At 41.4% G+C, this 20,019-nt stretch overlaps 1 protein-coding gene across 1 annotated transcript in view; it reads right to left on the reverse strand.

Annotated features, from left to right (window-relative positions):
• The window catches only part of map3k10 (mitogen-activated protein kinase kinase kinase 10), a 47,212-nt gene extending 28,513 nt beyond the window's left edge, over window positions 1–18,699 (reverse strand). Inside the window, exon 1 of the mRNA XM_003454835.5 lies at window positions 15,832–18,699. Coding sequence (XP_003454883.2) covers window positions 15,832–16,633 — 802 coding nt within the window. The 5' untranslated portion in view covers window positions 16,634–18,699. The remainder of the gene's footprint in view (window positions 1–15,831) is intronic.
• Between the last annotated feature and the right edge of the window lie 1,320 nt (window positions 18,700–20,019).

Below are 20,019 nucleotides of genomic sequence, written 5' to 3' on the forward strand. Positions count from 1 at the left end.
ACAGAGAAGACTCATGCTGTAATTTTGTTCTGTATTAATAAACTCACCGTTTGATTGCACTTTTCTGGGGCCTCCGTGGTTTGTTTCACTGCTCTACATTGATCGACTTCGCGACAGTAGTTTTAAACCTTGTGATCCACAAAACAGCATAACAGCAAAAGAATAACTGACTGCGTTACAGTCAGTGCGGGAGCAGCGGCTTCGCTCATGCGCGATTCATTTGCCGTTTGGACACATAGGTGTGAACATCTCCTGCCCTGATAGCAGCTGGGAGAGGACTATCCTCCGCCTGTGAGCGCTTTAGCATGGGTGAGGTGCCCACGGCAGCACCGCTGCTTGTTGAGAGTAAGAGCGATACGCGTTTTCACATCAAAAAGTCATCATAAATAAGTCTCCCATAACACCAGAAAAAGTCGCCAGATTTGTGGCTAGTCGCTTTTTAGAAAAAAGTCGCTGAGGGGGTCTGAAAACTCGCTAAATATAGCGACAAAGTCGCTAAGTTGGCAACAGTGGCAACCTTATAGCTAGCTAAAAAGTTTAGTGGTAAGTTAAAAACATCGGAAAATCGTAACCGTAAACTGTTTAAAGTATAAAAAAAAAAATCAACAGAAAAAAAAGGGATAACATTGTAAATTTCAAGCAAAAAGTATTAATAAATACCTAGAAAACATTAGCTTAAGATATGGATGCCAACTGAAAACTGTAAGGTAAAGGTAGCATTGTCAACTAGCTAACAATATAGATAAACAGTTAAAAACTGCTAATTAAAGTAATGGATCTATACTTAAAACTGCTAAAAACACTGAACAGCTAAACAGCTTTAAAAAAGTGGCTCAACAGTTAAAATAGAAAGTCAAAATTATATATAAAAATAGCTAAAGGTAACAGGGGAAGTCGCTAGCTGACAGTATATAAAAACTATTGAAAAGAAAAGAAAAAGAATTGCTGAAAATGGTTTGAATTGTTAGCTATCAGCTTTAGCTATATCTTTTATATCATTAGCTAACAGTATAGATAAACAATTAAAACTGTTAATTGTTAGCTGTTAACTAAACTTAATAGAGAAACAATTGAAACTGGTCCTTCGCCATAATAAGCAGGTCTTAAAACGAATATTCACTAAAAATAATGAATGAATTATTGGCTGACACAGTAAGCAAATGGTTATAGATAAAGAATCGAGACAGTTGACCAACTCTGGGAAGTGATTAGTGTTAAACTAAACAAAAATCAGTAAAAGTATATGATTAACTGAAATTAACCTCAATCCAATCCCAATGTGTTTTTGTTTAAAGCAGTTAAAATCCTATCAACTAGTCGTCAAGTTACACATCTTTTTTGTGTACGAACAGATAACTGACAACGAAAAACTGAAGTTAAAGTTGTCTCACACAGCTCACCTTTAAAATATTGAAAAGCTGCTGACTGTGCAGATCATCTGTTACATTTATGTTTAGTGTCATGAGTTATGGATGGACCTGAGTGCTCAGTGGTTTGTTTTGGAATCATCCAACATGTATCACACAGAAAAACATTGAATCTCTCCAGCAGTGAATGTAAACATTGAATAAAACATTACATGCTCGCACTGAGTCTTGGCTCTTTGCTCCAAACACGCAGCGTGTTGTCTGCCGTCTGACTAAAGTGTCCTTCACATGACTCTGCTGTGAAAGTGGGTGAAGGACCTTCGGCTCGGAGGGGACACCCAGCGCCTTCTCTGCTTAGCCCGACTCCCCACTCTCCGTGCCAGGCTGCTGGCAAACAACAATGACTCTCTAACAGCCGACTCAACGACCGCTAAACAGCCCAGGACGTGCCAGTGTAAATCTTTATGACTTTGTCCGCTGAAATCCATGTGTCTTTAAAGTATGGTGGAGCAATCCACTGTGTACGTTTGTTTATAGAAGCTGCATTATTTATCATTTTTAAACTCAAATTCAGCAGAATCCCTGAATTTGAGTGAACCTGTTACTCAGCTACATTAGTGCATTATGTACAGTGTCATACAGCTTGGGGACATGTAAATGTGTGTCAGTGGAGGAGGGAGTCATAACTGTTAACCGGCTTGAAATCAGAGTTTTATTGATCAGTGGAGAAAGCAATCGTGACGAGCGGGTGCATCATTTGTAATCGTGCAGGCACTGATGGATTCGATTTAGCAGTTTCACTGCAGCTCTCCCTTTGTCTCTCACTCATAGAGACAGACTGAGGCTCGGCGCCATGTCCTTCTGACAGCGAGGTGATACAAACATGTTTTAGCAGCGTGGTTGAGTTCACACAGTGCCGACGAGATGTGAACAAGTCCAAAGTCCTTCCAATAATCCACAGTGTGGCACGCTGTTACTACTGCAACTACAGAGCTCCTACCTTTCACCAAACTATTCTGAAAACTTTGTAAGCCATTCATCAGATAATAATATATAATATATAATAATAAATAATATAATATAATAATAATAATAATAATAAATAAAATGTTTATTTAAACAGAATGGGAAATCAAACAGCTTTGTGTTTATGACTAACAGATTTAAATTGCTAATGTAAGGAACTAAGTTTAATTGTGCTTTTCTGGGTGATCGCAACACATACATATCACTATACACCTCGTTAGTGCTTTGTGAGTACAATGGTTATGTGGGACGTAAATGTTTGTAAGTCATTAAAAATACTGGCGACTGTCAGTGCTACCCCTTAGCCTCCTAGTAGACACACCTTTGGTACCAGCTCGTAAATCATACGTCACCACATTCTTGAGTTATCCCACTAAAAAGATTCCTGAAACCTGACCTCTGACCTTGAATACAGCAATTTAAACAATTTAGCAATTTAACTCTCAAGCAGCCAAGCTAGTTCAGCAGCTAAAATGACCAAATGGAGTTATTGAACACCTCAATACATTTTATACAGAAATGCTCATTACAATTATAACCATACTGATTCTGTTATATAGGACAAATATTATAATCATTATTTTTCACTTGTAACATTTTTTCCCCAAATAAGACCAGTAACACGTTTAAGTCTTAAGTATGTATTTCACTACATTTTAACACCAAAATGTAAAGAAGTTGTGACTTCACAATATTCTGATAAAATAAATAAATAAAAATCACAGTACACTCATAACTACAGTACAGTGGTATTTTGTGTTTGCGTTTACGTCCACACATAAACAGCAACATAAACATCTTCCTTCCACGCTGAAGATTTCTGGAAACTGAGACTGAGTATAATTGTAGAAAAAAAAAAAAAACATCAAAGTTGTACAGCTTCATCATCTTTTTTTTGATGTCATTGATGATGATGACGATGACGATATTTTTTCTAGGCTTCTGATTTACTAATATTTCTTTGCATTTAGGATTATGTTGCCATCTGCTGCTTTGTCATGCACTTTGGGTTTTTGTATGTTTTTTGTTTTTCTTGCATATTTGTTTAATATTTTTAAGTTCATATCCTGGTCAAAAATGACTCCCAGATCCCTCACACCTTTACTCGAAGCCATGGTAATGCCAAGTATCTGGTTAGACATCATGTTTCTAAGGTTTGTAGGGCTAAATTTAGAATCAGGAAATTAGAGGTCATCTGGGTCTTTATGTCTTTAAGACGTTCCTGCAGTTTAACTAATTTGTCCTCTGGCTTCATGGATAGCTAAAGCTGGTTGTCATCTGCATAGCAGTGAAAATGTATGTTATGTTTTCTAATATTCCTGTCTAAGGGAAGCATGTATAATGCTAGTAGAATTGGTGCCAGCACAGAACCCTGCGGAACTCCATAATTAACCGTAAGTTTGTGATGAAGAGTCATTATTTACATGAACAAACTGGATTCTATGAGTAAGCCGTAATTCACTGAAAAACATCAGAATGTAGTGATTAGAAGTGAAAAATTACAATATAGTTACAATATAACCAAAGCCTTCCATTATTTAGGTCACACCAGAAGAGCAGTTCCTCTTAAAAACCATGCAAAAGTAAGTTAATAAACTGCAGGTTATAAAATCATTTGTATCCAAATATGCATTTTTTAAAATATGAGTGGGTAAATGCTCAATGAAGCAGTCTCCCCAAAAACAACTAAAGAATTTACTTTAAAGACACAATAATGCTGGAGGAGACTTATCTGAAGCAGCTTATAGGCACTATCAGAGAAAGAAAAGGAGGTTAGAAGATCAACTTAAATCAGCCTCTGCACTTTACATCATGTCTGGAGAGTCCACCGAGGCTTCTGTGAGTGGAGAAATCAATATCGCTGTTGTAGCTGTCAGGAAACCTCAGAGTATAAAATAAGTTTACAGCTGCCTGATGCTGAGATAGCTCACACAAAAACCTCTTTTTTTAATTCACATTTTTTGTGAGCTTCAGAGTTGCTTAAAAGAGGCATTTTGACTTTTTAGTTTAAAGTTTGTTGTGGTTTTTCTTTTTAACAACCACAGAAAAATGACACCACATCCGCATTTCGGATTGCCGATTGCGCTCTCACATGATGTAATGCTCACATTGCTCAAAAGTTGTCTGTCACCTCAGACGTGATACAACCACCTGCTGACTGTTTGGCAGTGGTTCCTGGAGGTCGCTGGGTACAAGTCATAAAGACGTTTCTGCACCGAAAACCGTTGTTGCCTGTAGTTTTTCTTGTTTGTCTGCAAATATTTGCTGGTTACTAGATTAATTGCGTTTAGAGTAGAATTTGTGCCTCAGCGTTGCAACCAACATGTTTCAAAAGGGAGAACTTTTCAATTGGCAAACAGTCTCGATTTCACTGCAGTTTCACTGCAGCTTAGAGAGAAGCTGGACAGTATTTGTAGACAAGTTCATCACTTCCACTTAAACTACAACCACAGCTACATGCTAGCAACTAAAGCAATCATAAGGAGGTTTTTGACAATCGCTTGGGGAATACACATTTTTCCTTAGCAACAGGTGGTTGCCAAATGGTTGCAGACTGGTCTCTAGGTCTGCGTGACTAGGTCCTAATTCAATTTTTACATGTTAAAAAGTTAACATCACATAGCTAGGGATCACGTGTTTGTAAAAGCACAATAAATCTTTAATTGGTGTCACCAGGCTGGAATTTTCCCTCACTAAATAATATTTTATTTGCAACAAAGAGGAAGTATGTCAGCAATTTGCAAACAACTCTAGAGATTTATCTTCAGAGTCACTGGTAGATATCTTTAAATTAGCTGACATGAAAGATATACAAACAACTTTGTAAATGTATCCATCCAAAAGAAGAAAGAGCTTTTTTATCCAAGGAAGCAAAGAAAAACAGAGAGAGTGACAGAAGATGGGACAAAACAGGCGTTAGCCTGGAACAAGCGTTCACACGATGGAGAGAGCTTCAGGACTGAAGGGACTTATTTCTACTGATCAGTAAACCTGGAGGCCTGCTATCCAGCTTACTTTTTTTCTTATGACCTTAGCGTACTACTCAACTGTGCCGCTGGAGTTTAAAGTGGCAATATCAGGATTTTCCATAGTATTTTACAGTACAAAAACAGCACAAAAATGATTTGTGATCTAAAAATAAACAAGAAACAACCACAAACACTGGTCTGTCAGAAAAATATGACTACTATGACAATAAGGTTAGCACCGAAAAGAGGAAGGATCCACGTAGGGACCATGATTACAAACACGAGCACATTCATGGATCCTCCTTCCACCCTGCTGTTTGGAAAATAGTACGTAAAGAGGACTGGATGTGGCAATGAAAGACTGAATTTATAATGATGCCTCTAGGTAGTGTGTTCATCGCTTCATGTGACGTGTTGATAGAGGTTGCTAGGTTACAAGCAAAACAGTAAAGCCTGCAGTAATGCTGTTTAGGCTCGCCAAAGGGATGAAAGTTATCTATCGTAGGTTTGATATCAATGAGGCACAGTCAGACAAAGCAGCCCCCAAAACATATGAGGGTTTTTAACTAATTTGATGCCAAAATTAACAATGAAGTAAACACACTGTTGCAGATTATGCAACTTAAAAACTGTATTTAATTCGAGCATTTCATTGCTAGAGTTTTTTCAAAGCAAACTTGCACAGGTATGTTTCTTTTATAAAGGTAGCAACAGTGTCCACTGATTTTAAGTCTAGTTCCACAACTTGGGGAGACAACCTCAAGAGCATAGTCTTCTTTTATCCTCGACCTGGATCTAAAAGCACTGATCATCTGCCTTCAGCTGACCTGGATCTAGTAGTTCACCAATATAGGGATTGAAACATAGACCTATATAAGGAGGACAGAATCGTTATCACACAAGATCTTTCAGAGGACCTGGGGAGAAGAAGCTAACCCCTGGATGATTTCTAAGCAATCCAGAGATGATTTGCTCTGCCAGAGGAATAATGAATTATAAAAAGCATAATTAATTATTTCCATTTGACAATGAGATACAGTAAATTTAAGACGGGTAATATTCTACAGATGATAAAAACAGGTTTGTACACAACAGCCAACATGGTTATCAAAACTGAACAGCTAATCAAAAGCAACATCCAAATTTCTCACAGCTGGGAGAACTAAAGATAAAGCTGTCAGGGGCACACAGCGATGAGGCTCTGATTTATGTCTGCATTTCAGTCTGGAGACGTTGCTGAACAACCCATCTTCAGCTGCTAGGTGGCTGCTGTGTTATACAGCAAAATTAGGGAAAATATAAGCGCCATTATTATGGTTTCACTTTTTAACAAACCTGCACGTGTTATACAATTTGCTCATTTGACTCCAAGTCTATCAGTATAATGAGGCCTACATATATATGGACACAGATCATAAAGAACTGCAGCCTTCAGTGCAGCAGCGATGTTAGCCTTAATCTGTATCTCCCTTACTGAGGGAAAGAAAACTGGTCTGACCTCCTCTCAAACTGGCCTGTCCCTTCCTCCCCCATCCATCTATCTATTCCCATTCCCTGCCGAGCCTGCAGGGGTTTCTCTACAATCACTGCATTCCTGCTCTGTTCTCCTACCCATCCTGCCTTGCTTCCATCCATCTCTCTATTCACAACCTACAGTCGACCCTCACTGCCAGCATCGCCCATCCTTCGCCCCCCGTTCCCGGTGCAGTGACTCCTGCCTTTGTGAGCTCTGCTCTTGCTCTGTCTTGGGCTGCTGTGTGACAATGGGGTCATTGTTGCTGTGCTGTAGCATGTACATAAGTGTGTGTGCACATGTGTGATAGCACAAGTGTGAGTTTTTGTCCTGCAGCCCGACCTCCATACACACGCAGGCCTACATACTCACTGTACATGCACTGAGCTTGGAGACATGCAGAATTTAAAACAGCCTAATCTAGTGATATAATTTATTCCAACATCCTAAATGTAACACAAAAATTCAGATTAAATAGTCGCCTCACACAAACCACATTATTGACTTCTTTTGCCCTGACTTTCGCCTCTCAGGTAGGCTGTCAAACCCAAACGTTCAGTAGCCAAAGATTAAGATCAGCTGACACTGATCAGGGCTACCAAAGCTGTGGCTCGAAGGGTTGCATGATTTTCCAAGAAAAAAAAAAAAATCTTAATATTCTGATTTGCTGTTAAACCCTAAAATGAGGCCCAGGATCCTTAATCTGTCATAAACTTGACATAGCAGACCTAATTTTCCAACTTTAAGAGGATATATTCTGATCGTTCCGACTCCATTAGAATAGCTTTGAATGATTTACAGTCCATAATGAACCTGTTTAGCTTTTTAATGTTCTTTCACTATTTTCTGATTGGCTGCCACTCACTAACAGAAGGTTTGAACAGCAGGTGGGTGGGGCTTCTGTGCTCGCTGCCAGAGTTGTGTGAACAAGATGACCACATTAAGGATAACAGCTCTATATGACATCACACAGAGCTAAGAGGAAAACAAATGTCTTAAACTGTTTGTCTAGAGTAGTCACAGGAATTAGGTGCAAATACACAGATCTCTTTGTTTCAAATTTTGGATACGTTTAATCCGCTGCTGTTACACTATGACAGCAAAAAGGAACACAGTGGATTCTCTTTAAAGACATTTTTTGTACATTAGCTGTCATGAAGCCATTATACCTGCATCACGAATATTATCCTTGACCTACACTATAGGTGTAAAATTGGAACTAGTCTTTAAAATCTAAACCTCGGTTAATGCCAAGTTATCATAAGTCACATGTCATCAGGTAGAAGGTGTCCTCCTGCTGCTTGTATTTTAATTCAGTGTTGAAATATTTAAATTAATAAAATATTAATAATACAAACATTAAAAATCATCTGTACTAGCTGTCTTCTTTATAAAGTCATACACTGAAGGCTGGTATTGGTGCTATTGGTTTAATATTTTCATATGTGACACATATAATTATTGTGTGGCCTAATTTGAAAGGTAAGCATATCTCATGTTATCTATTTACACAGTATTTAACATCATAATTATACACAGAAGTTAAAACATGTAAACTAACTCCCCATTGCTTTGCATGTACCTCACACAGTATCTTCACCTCACTCTGAACCTCCCTGATAGTTTGAAAACCTCTGATATGCACTTTACTTTTCATAGGTGGTAACTGCCCTGATGATACAGTAAGAAGACCAAATGCAATACTCCGACAGTCAAACAAACACATAAAAAAATTTTTTTAAAAGTGTCCACACTGTCTGCGAGCTTCACTGGGCAGTTAGTGTGCAAATACCAACTAATCTCTTAATAACTGAAAGTTAAGCTGAAGCTTTTGGCTTGGCTTATTTCTTCATGGCATGGACTCATCAAGGTGCTGGAAATAGTCCTCAGAGATTTTGGTACTCAGGTAATCTGAGTATTGTTGCAGTAGATACAAAGGTGCCCATAACGTGTCTAGAAAGTATGCTCCACGCCGTTACATCACCAGCAGCAGCCTGAATCGCTGATACGAGGCAGGATGGATCCATGCTTTAATGTAGTTTACGCCAAATTGTCACTGTGCCGTCCAAATGTTACAGCAAAAATAAAGACTTTAGGAACAGACAGTCTTTCCAATCTTCTGCTGTCCATGTGAATTGTGGCATCAGTTTCTGGCTCTTAGCTAACAAGAGTGGCATGCGGTGTGGTCTTCTGCTCCTGTAGTCCATCTGCTTCAAGGTTCAACACAGAGAGTCTCTTCTGCATACTTTTGTTATAATGAATTATTATTTAGGCTAGCGTTGTTTTCCTCTCAGCTCAAAGCCGGCTAGCTATTCTCCTGTAACCTCTGTATGCCTGAATACACCGAGTTGCCACCATATGATTGACTGGTCGGATACTTTATTGTGCAGTTGAACAGGTGTACCTAACGAAGTGGCTGCGGGTGCACTTCCACACATCAGTCTCGAAGCCTGTGGCATGATAACAGTTTTGTGCCTAGTTCCTAGCATCGCTGGCTCACACTAGCCCAGTTAGTCACAGCCTCGGCCTCTGCTCTGTCTCTCTGAGGGATTAGCAGCCCACACTGGCCACCGCTCTAATCCTTTCCTCAACAGACTCGCTCTTTGGTTCTCACACACAGCCAGACAGACTTTTCAATGACGGCAGCTATATGCCATATCTCAGCTTGCTAATCTTAAGTAGCTATTACAGCACTTGTGCGCAAGTATTGTTATTGATGTCATGGCCGCTATAGTGGAACACATCAAATAAAAAAAGAAAAGGCAAAAAACAAATCTGTCGAATTAATTATCGTTATGTTGCTTTATAATTTAAATATTCCGAGTTCAGGCAGAATACTCGACAAGCCAGCTTTGGGACAAGGGTCTCCCGCTATTCACGTGATTGTTGACTGTGTAAACATGGCTTCCATTTGAAGCTGCTGCAGTCATAACAGCAGGTACTGTCAACCGTGCTCTGTCTTTATTGTGTATGTGTGTGTCTATAGTATTAGCCTCTGCATTCATGGTTAAACATTACAGGAGCTTCATCCGAGGCCAGAAAACCACCAGTTACCTATATGCTACAGACTTTTAATAATGTTATCAAACAAGAGTTCAAAGCAAAGGAAATATTGTAAATGTCCACAGTGTAACACAGTCAAGCTACAAAGCATTTACTGTACGTAAGAGCAGGATACAGGCACAGACATGTGCTGTGCAAAGAAAGGTGATCTGCTCACCTGTATTGTCTTACCTCCAGCTGACTCACTGCTTCTGTGTATGCACAGAGTGTCAGTGATTGTCAGTGATGTACATGAACCATGACTCAGACTTGTGTAGTGGCAGTGGGAGTGAAATAGAAGCATTGACATGTCCACTTACTCAGTCAACTATAACTTTCAAGCAGTCTTTGTAAGTGGACTATATTAAAAATGTATCTTTTGGACATTGATTTAAAAAATAGACTGAAATTAGATGGTTGAAAAGTGGAAAAGTAACTGGACCTTCAATATAGCTGGATGAACTGCTGATTACAAAACTCTCAGCTCCAAGTATCTGTCAATTTATCTGTTAAATTGTGTTTTTTACCTTGCCTCAGTGCAACCAGTAGTCCAAAATCAGATATGATGTCACCCCTGTGGTTCACGGTTAACCGCTAACAACACCAATGTGATGTTTGTGATGATTGTGGTTATCACCTAATGATGTCAGCCCTGAAACCTTTATGAATCAATTCCCTGAACACGTGTGGAGCTGGACTCACTGTGGAGGTTTTGGACTACTGGTTGCACTGAAGCAAAGTAAAAACACAATTTAACTGATAATTTGAGCCGAACTTTTGTAATCAGCGTTTCAAACGATACTGAAGGTCCAGCTAATTTCAGTCTTTTTAAATCAGTTTATTAAAATATACATTTTTAATATAGTCCACTTACAAGGACTTGTTGAAAGTTACAATTTAACTGAGTACGTGGACGCTGGGTTAATGCTGCTTTCTGTTTCACTCCCACTACATAAGTCTGAGTAATGGATTATGCACATCACTGAAACTCTGTACATACGGGGCTCTGTACAGTGACATCAGAGGTGATATCACCGTATCACTGTGGTTCAACTCCCATCTCCAAACATTAACATTTATTTTAAGTAAAAGGAAAAAAATGAGGCTGATTAACATCTGGATTGGCGCTTATATACCAACCATCAATACTCCAGTTACTTATTCAGCTGTGGTAGGACTGCCCAGTCACTAAGGAGACACAGGCAGGGTGACATGGGCAAAATCACTTCAACCATTGTCCCATACAAGCCAAAAACAAAACATCTCTCCAAAAATTTGACATTTTCAAACATTTCTAGAATGGCTCCTCTTTCTGTCTTACATTCCAGCATAAAGTTTCCTTAAAATTCCAGGTCATCCTTTTGCATTAGATAAATGTGCCTCTGATGTTCTCGACTAATTTTCTGCTTCAGGAAATAATGTCATCATAAATTGTACAGCCAAGGACATTTTTCCCAGGTCATCTTGAGACTGTTTGTATTCCCCATTTGTCCAGGGGCCTATCCCAGCTGCAATAGAATGAGGTCGCCAGGGGTAGCATGGGGAGACAGACAACCATTCGTAGTCAATTTAATATTGCCAGTTAACCTAACCCCACTACCTGCATGCCTTAAACTGTGGGAGGAAGCCATACCAGAAAAGACTCCACACAGAAAGGCCCCACCCAGATGGTGGACTCAAACCCAGGACCTTCATGCTGTGAGGCAACAGTGCTAACCGCTGCCCAGATATCGATACTCTGAATCTTTTCTGCTTCCTTTAATTCTACATTTGAGTCAAGCGAGGGCGACTGGTGCCCTATGCTTTGAGCAACTTAGAGGCTGATCCAGGATCAGAGAAACAGGTAAGGCATGTGGGTTGGCCGATGACCTGCCAACCCACAAACATGCTGTGACATCACTCTAAGGAGGTCACGGTAATCAGATTATCCCGGTTACACAGACTCGCGCGCTCGCTGTGGGCCCACAACGACAGCGACACTCAGCAGGTTAAAAACACCCGCTGCAAACACTCAGGATAAATTTAGAAGAAAGCATCTGAGCCAAAAATAAAATTGCTGTAAAAAAAAAAAAAAGAAAGAAAAGAAAGCTCGCACAAAGCTTCAAACACTGATTTGATCAAGTGTCACGTTTTGCCTTGATGATTTCTTTTTTCTCTTTGGGAGTGTGGAGACGGGAGGTGGTGGAGAGGCTCGGGGGCCTGTGCTGCACTGTAACCGCGGTGCTGCCAAGTGGTCGGCGGTTTGAAGAGGACACCTGAGACCAGCGCACCTGGACAATGAGCTGAGGTGTAACCCTAAACTGAGATGAACCACTGTTTACCCCCCCCCCTCCCGTGCTCTGCTTCTCTTGTTTTTTCCCATCAGTCTTCACACTCCAGCTTATTTTCTCTTCACCACCCGATCTTTTCCACCCTCCTATCCTCCCAATATTTTGACCTGCTACCTCTCTCCTCTGTCTCACTTTCTTCCCAAGATTTTCCCTTCTGGGCATCACAAGGCTAATGCAAACATCCCACTAGTGCGGGTATGACTCATATAATCACATGCTTAACGATTAGCACCCTGCATTTACAGCAAGATTCATTATTCCGGAGGGAAAAGCGAGTCCAACATTCCCTCCCTGAGATTTTCCTGCATTTCTTCAGCTGCTATTTTCACACACGCACACACAATCGTCTAAATTAGGGGACTGACATTTTACCCAGCAGCTGACAGCGGCTAGCAGCTGTATGACTCAGTAGCACAGAAGCAGTGACCATGTCACCATGGAAAGGCAGCGTTATGGCGTTGTTGCCAAGGCTCTGCCGTCCAATACGCATCAGCTCCCGCATCATTGCTGCCTGAGCCGTACAGAGAGGAGGTGGGAGACGGCAGAGAGGGAACTGAGGACGTATGATAGAAAAGTAAGAGACTCATGAAGACCGAGACAGGGACTGAAGATTAGCAGCACATGAGCAACGAGTGTGTTTGCTACTCATACCTCTCCTGCTTAAAAGGCCTATAGTCAGCATCCTACACACTCCACCCTTATTTGTACTGTCCCTTCCTCATGACTCATGTCACTTGGGATAAATAAACACTCTCCGTCCCTGACCTGCACACAGACGCACTTAGATGCTTGCTGTGTATTATTTCTTTGATGCACCAACAATTGCAACTGCGTCTTTAAACAGCAAGTAGCACAAAGGACCAAAAATAGCTCAGTGAGTTGCAGAGGAAAACTGCTCTCCTTGAGGAGGGGAGGATGGAGGAGGAGGATGAGGATGAGGAGCAGTAGGAGGTGTAGCAAGAGATGACAGGGAAAAGATGGCAAAGTGAGACCAGGACTAAAGCCTCCCTGCTGGGATCAATTTAAGTTTCTCCTCTAGTGTCATCATTCCCAAAACCTCACATCAAATACTGGAATCCAGTGATAACACCATCACGATCACATTTCTGCAGTGACTGGGAGAGGGCTCATTTGCCCCGGTGGATTACACACAGGGCAGCCCTGACTGCAATAGCTGTGACCACAAATCTGACATATAGACTGTAAACATGTCAATATTCAATGTGGGACAACTATTTAACACAGCAGCACAGCACCGTGTGCCGTTTTGCAAGTGTTTATTTCTCACCAGTCTGAAGTGTTTCTTCCTCTTCTCTTCTGAAATACTGTAAATTACTGGTTTCTGCTGATGATGACAACGTGGAAGCTTGTTTCATCTACTAAAAGAAACATTTTTGCCCTACACAAGTCAAAATTATGACTTATTTTTCTCAGACATTTAAGTAACTAACTCAAACCTGACATTTTATTGTACGGAAGGCAAAATTTGTTTTGGTTTTTTTGGGGCAGGCGGGGTTGAGAGTCTGAAACAAGCTTCTATATGATGAGCCGCAGCTACAGAACGCAAGACAGTTTAAGTGAATAACACTGATCATCTCATTAGAACACATGTACCTAGACACTGCCACAGCATCAGCCTACATACACAAAACAAAAATGCTCAGGAACCATCTCTGTCACTGAGTCTTACAATTTCAATCCCATTGAGAATCTGGAAGACGCTACAGGTCAATCTTGGTGCCACAGTGCAACCCACAGGACCCAGAGAATCTGCTGCCAGTGTCACAGTGCCAGACACCTGAGGACACCCCTGAGGTCCGGTGTCCCTGACAGGTCAGAGCTGGTTTGTTGTATGACGGTGAATGTACGCAATACAAGGTAGTCGATGTAGGCAGATCGATCCAAATATCACACACTGTGATCTCCAACATAAGTTACCTTTATGCTGTAAAAGTATCGGTATCAGTATTGATATCAGCACTACTGGACTGTATTCACTTATTATCTCATCTATATCAAAATCTGCAGTATAGCACAGCACTACTAGGTAGATGGTTTTAATGTTATGATTATTTGGTGTGTACTTGGAGGTCCTGATAGGCTGATTTAGCTTGGGCCAGCTAGCCATTTCCACCTGACTTCAGTCATCATGTTAAGCTAAGTTAAGCTAAGTCCTTCCTGTCTATTGTTCTGCAGTCTAGAAACCCAGATAATCTGCTAGGTTTTTCCTTTGAAGTTACAGTGTAGCCAACAGATACCTACTGTTTATTGTGGTTTTATATAATTGAACACAGTAAAATTTTATTTGTGTACTGCAGATGCAAAACTCCATCCAGAGACAATGAATAGAAATTAGAACTAGCTATAAACACTCATGCTCTGTATTGGAACTATGTTAAAGGAAGCATCCCTATCAAATAAAAATGTATAAAATATTAATTCAGACCATGATTTCTGCTTTCTGGTCATCGCCTGCACATACAGATAATCATCTTCAGACAACAGTTAATTATTAACCAGTGTATTTCTGCAAATCCCATCTTGCTTTTCTTTCTTTTTCTTTTTTTGCTCTTTATATGACCTAAATGCAACCAAAGCCTGATCAAACACCACTGGTCAATATAACCTGGATTACAAATGGAAACCTGAAAGCTTCCACCAACAAAAATCTTGACTTTTTGCATAATCATGCGCAGAGATGGACAGCTTGCTCAGATTAGAGACTAGTTCACCCGTCTTTGCTCTTAAAAAGAAAAAAGTGGCATGTGTTCTCCTCTCTAGTAAAACACTGATGTACACTGGATGAGTCCTGCATATGCTGTTCGTATTATAATATGCCCCTGATACGGTGATCAATAGATTGTGACTGCATCAGTCACATTATTCTTGCTTTGAGTCAGTCATTATCAAAGTAAAGTTGTTATTAGTTCATTAAATTGAATCTTCCAAAATGCCATGCATACAAATTTTAGGGAGGAAACAAAACCTTAGGTAAATTGATGATAATATAGTCAGCTTTTTGTTTAAAATCCTCTATTCCCACTTCACAAGTGAATGAAGTGGAACACCTGTTTCAAACATCTCGAATAATAACAATAATAATAATAATAATAATAATAATAATAATAATAATAATAAATGAGCAATTCTGTGTGACTTTGTGTTAGATTAAAGTAGATTTGACCTATAATTCAAGTGTGTGTATATTAAACGGAGGAACTAAACAGAAGAACTATGTAAGGTTGTGTGTATCCTCACTGAGCTCTTAGTTGCAAGTTCAGTGACATCCAGCATACACAAAGGTCAGCTTGAAGGTTGCATACTGCAAACAATATCTCAGCATAATGTCAACATAATCTAAATATCCAGTCACCTTCAGCTGCATGATAACACAACAGCTGAGCAAACTCCTCCTGCTGATCTCACATCATAACAATTTAAAGTGTTTATCCACCATTGAGTTCTGCTCTATTCTTCTGTCTCAGTACATGTGCATTACATCAAAACCTTTTTTCCAACAACTACATATTTGAAATGTGTTTTTGTTTGATTACAGGGAAGATAAAAGACTTTGAAGTACTCACTATTACTCGACTTGAGGTCTCTGTGGATGATGGGTACGAACGCCTGGTTGTGCAGATAGTCCATCCCCGTTGCAATCTGGACCGCCCAGTTCACCAAAACTCTCGGAGGGACCTTCTTCCCAGCCAAGGCTCGATTCAGAGCCCCCCCTCGAGCATACTCCATCACCAAGCACAAGTTGGGCTCCTTCAGGCAGACTCCACGGAGCGCAATGATGTTGGGGTGCCGGAGCATCCAGAACAGCCTGGCCTCCTGCCGCACGCTCTCTGCTGTGACACTGATATCCTCATCTGGGTCCTGCCTGGCCGCCTTAACGGCTACTTCCTCTCCCCGCCACACTCCTTTGTACACTTTTCCAAATCCACCAGCTCCTATCACCTCCTCCAGGAGCAGTTCTGAAAAGTCAATCTCTAACGGACAATCACCCACCCCACCTGCCACCAGTCCTCCTGAAGTCAGCTGCTGGTAATTGGGAGTGTCTCCCCTTGTGACATAGTTGCTTGGAAAGATACCCACCTTGTCCTGGATTTTGCCCGTCCACCAGCCCTCGTCTCCAGACACCTTAGAGTCCTTGGAGAGAACCTCAAGAAGGTCCCCACGCCGCAGGGTTAACTCTTCATCAGCTGTGGCCTCATAGTCAAACACCGCCGTCCAGTAAGGGTTGTTTGCCCCACCTCGATGACCAGAGTGGGAGTCTGGGGAGCCAGAGGAGGAGATGGTGGAGGAGTTCCAGCTGCTACCATTCTCCACCTGCACGACTGGGGCAGGAAACATTGGTGGCGGAGGGGTCATGTTTGGAGGCATGGAAGAGGAAGAGGTAGTAGAGGAAGGGGGCCCAGGGGGAATGAGGCAAGGGGGAGGGGTGAGCAACAGCCCCCACAGCTGGTGCAGGACAGGGGGGCCGCTGTGCTGCTCGCTTTGCCGTATGGGTTCATGGCAGCCTGACTGCTGTTTGACACTGTTGGCCTGCCCTCGGACAACTCAGGCACAAAATCCATACAGGGCCCATTGACTGAGATGAGCTGCCCTCGACCACTGGAGGAGGGGTGAGGGGAATCAGCGGGTCAGAGAGCAGCGACTGCTCTCCCCCATCACCACATATCGCTGCTGAAACTGTGCCAAATCCTAAATCCTGTCACCGGCTGCTGCTGTGCTGTTGGCACAAAGTGTGGAAGTAACATGAATTCCCAAAGGCAAGTTTATTCAGGGATAACGTACATTAGGTCAAACAGAATGGATCCTCTCCCCATGCCACCCGCCCCCCAAAAAACTGATTGTTTTCAAAACTGTCTTGTAAAAAAAGAAAAAGAAAAAAGAAGAAGCTGCCTCAGGAGAGGGTATTTATCTGTGAAGGAGCATAATCAGAGAGATGCCTTCAGAGGTCCTGATCAGCTAATAAGCTGTGAATTAAATCCATCCAGTAAAAATCCAGCATTTACAATCTGAGCTCATAATTTTGTTAGAATTTTGATTTATTTGCCCGAATGACCTCTGATGGTTGTCAGACATGTTCCTTGTATAGACTCTTAGGCAAACTGCTGTGGGTGTACGAGCTGAGTGAAATCCTCTGCGCAGAGGTCCTCATTATTTCTCATCCAGCCCCGTATAGATGCACCTCCACCGCCTGCCATCTCCATGAATATAGGCTGTTTTCTCTTCTGCGTTTGGGAATATCCGCGGATATGCGCCCTACATCCCGACAAGCCGGTCCAAGCTAAATCCTACACGCATGGCCACTCAAGAGCCGGTTCAGTGTCCCTGAATAGCCTTCATCAAAAAAGCCTCGTCCATTTTAAGACAGCTGGGCAATTAGTGAAATGAGCCGACGGCTGGGCGACAGGTAGTCAATACAGAGCTGAGAAAGTGGCACCATGTTCAGCATCCAGCCAAGTCTGAGCATAACAAACCCGCCTCCGTCTCTGTGCAGCGGCCTGGTTTAATCGCCTCTGCTGGGCTGCATTGGTGATGGTGACGAGCGTCGGTTTGGACAAGAAATTCTTCCTCACTGGTGACGGCAAAGAGATGCCAGCGTTTATCATTATCCTGTTGCCCTGTTAGCGCGCATGATTGCCGAATCTATAAGGTCGTAAGGGAGGTGTGAGCTTTAAATGTCCGCCACTTCTTCAGCGGAGACGGAAACCGTCACATAAGGTGGAAAACGCTGTCAGCGGAGGTTTGCATGGAGGCATTGCGGTATAACAGCTCTACAGGCTATCCGAGGACGAGATGAACAGATCCACTGTCTCCATTTTTCCTCTATAAAGACACATCCGCATCCCACTAATATTAATGATGATAATAATAACAATAATAAAATCCTGTGCGTAAAATTGTGCAGCGTATCCAGGCGCCTCTCGCGTGTTCCGCCTTAAAATGGCTTAATTTTAATACGTAAACAATTACTGTAACCTAACCTGGAAACTGAAGCCAGCAACATCCACTAACATCGTCGCATGGGCGTACGGTTTACATCCAAGTAAGGGGGCCCATCGAGGTCCTCACAATTTGGCGTCAGATTGAAAAAGCGCACCCGGGAGTCCGCGGTCATCCAGCTGTCTGGAGCTCCACGATACTCAAACAGGCTTTTCTCTCTTCCCCCTCCACACACACACACACCAAACAGACGAAATATTTCGAGGTCCGAGCTGTCAGTCTGTGGGCTGACTTTGCATTCAAATATGCCGGAGTGCCGTTCACGTACGCTTAAGCGAGCGCTTGCCCCGTCACCGATTCTCTAATCATAGGGATGGCTGCAGCAGGTAACAGGTCCACGCCCGCGATCCCATCGCCTGTGCGCAGATCAGGGTGCAGCTCAGTGTGCAGGGCGGAGAGTGTAAGACACCGCAGTCTGTTGGAACGGGACTGGACTGTGTTGGTGTGCAGGTGCACCCTGGGTAATGTAGTGTTTGCGTGCTCTCCAGCTGACCTACATCATTCTGGCAGCTGATATAACTAAATAATTAATATTATTACAATCATCAGGAAACGGTTGGCTGTACAGTACATTATTAGCATTATCCTTTAATATACCGTGGCCTACTGTCCACTTAAAACAACCAGATTACAATTCAAATAATGTAAAATATTATAATATAATGCAATAATAAGATTTTGGAGCTGACTATAGGAAAGGATATTTTTAGGCTCTAGTTGATAACACCACACAAAAGAGGCATTTTTAACCTAACTGTTAGCCCCCTGATTCCCATTATCCTGCTCCATTGCTTTTAACGTGTGATTTTTAAGCACCAGTGGCAGCTGGTATTTGTCTCATAGGCCATAAAATCACAGATTATAAAGCATTACTTATTTTATTTAGCCTATTAAAATGCAGAAAGCAGTAGCTGAAGGTCTTTTTATTTGATCTAAAAATAACACCAGAATAGCAGTAAAATGCAAAAAACCCCAAAACAAAGCAATAAAATAATGTCTTTTTAAACAATAGTGTTCACGCCTATTAATTGTTGAGCTATACTGACCCCTGGTGCGCAGTTAGTTAAACAGAAATTCTTGAATGGAGTGTCTTTTTCAGAAGGGGATCAAACTCTCCCTCCTAGTCCATCTTTCTTCAAGTTCTTTCTCCCCATTTCTTTTATTACTCTCCACCCTTAATTGCCGCTTTGAATTCAAGGCTTTTGTGTGGTGTCCTTGCCATCCTTTTATCAACACCCTCCTGTGCGTCAAACTTCACTCTTTATCAATGCTTAGGTTGCATGCTGTGGTTTATTCTTACATCTTATTAGAAGGGGGGGGGTTTTTCGAACTGCACAATTATGTTCAAATGAATCATCTTTTGAACGGCTGTTCATTAAAATAATTTCATCATACTCATGAAGGTATGGTCATGGTTAATCAGGAAAAAATGATAAAAAGATAATGAACCGAGTTTTTTGACTGGTTGAGCACATTTTTGGAAAGATGTACTTTTTTTTTTCTTCCTGAAATGATTTTGTTCTGTCCATCCCAGATTATCCTATGTATATCTACAATTGCTGCCGGAAGTAAGGTGTGTTTTTTTGGTGCGGTTTGGTGCGGAGTAGACCATATCAGCCGAAGACCGCAAATTGTATTAACCAGTGCCTATACCTAGCATTGTAAACTGCAAAACTCAGAAATAAACAATTTTTTTTTAAAAAAGAAAAAGAAGAAGGGTTTTTTTTCTCATATTATATATTTGACTTGCTGGAAAA

Source organism: Oreochromis niloticus, linkage group LG14 (assembly GCF_001858045.2).
Source record: "Oreochromis niloticus isolate F11D_XX linkage group LG14, O_niloticus_UMD_NMBU, whole genome shotgun sequence".
Classification (NCBI taxonomy): domain Eukaryota; kingdom Metazoa; phylum Chordata; class Actinopteri; order Cichliformes; family Cichlidae; genus Oreochromis; species Oreochromis niloticus.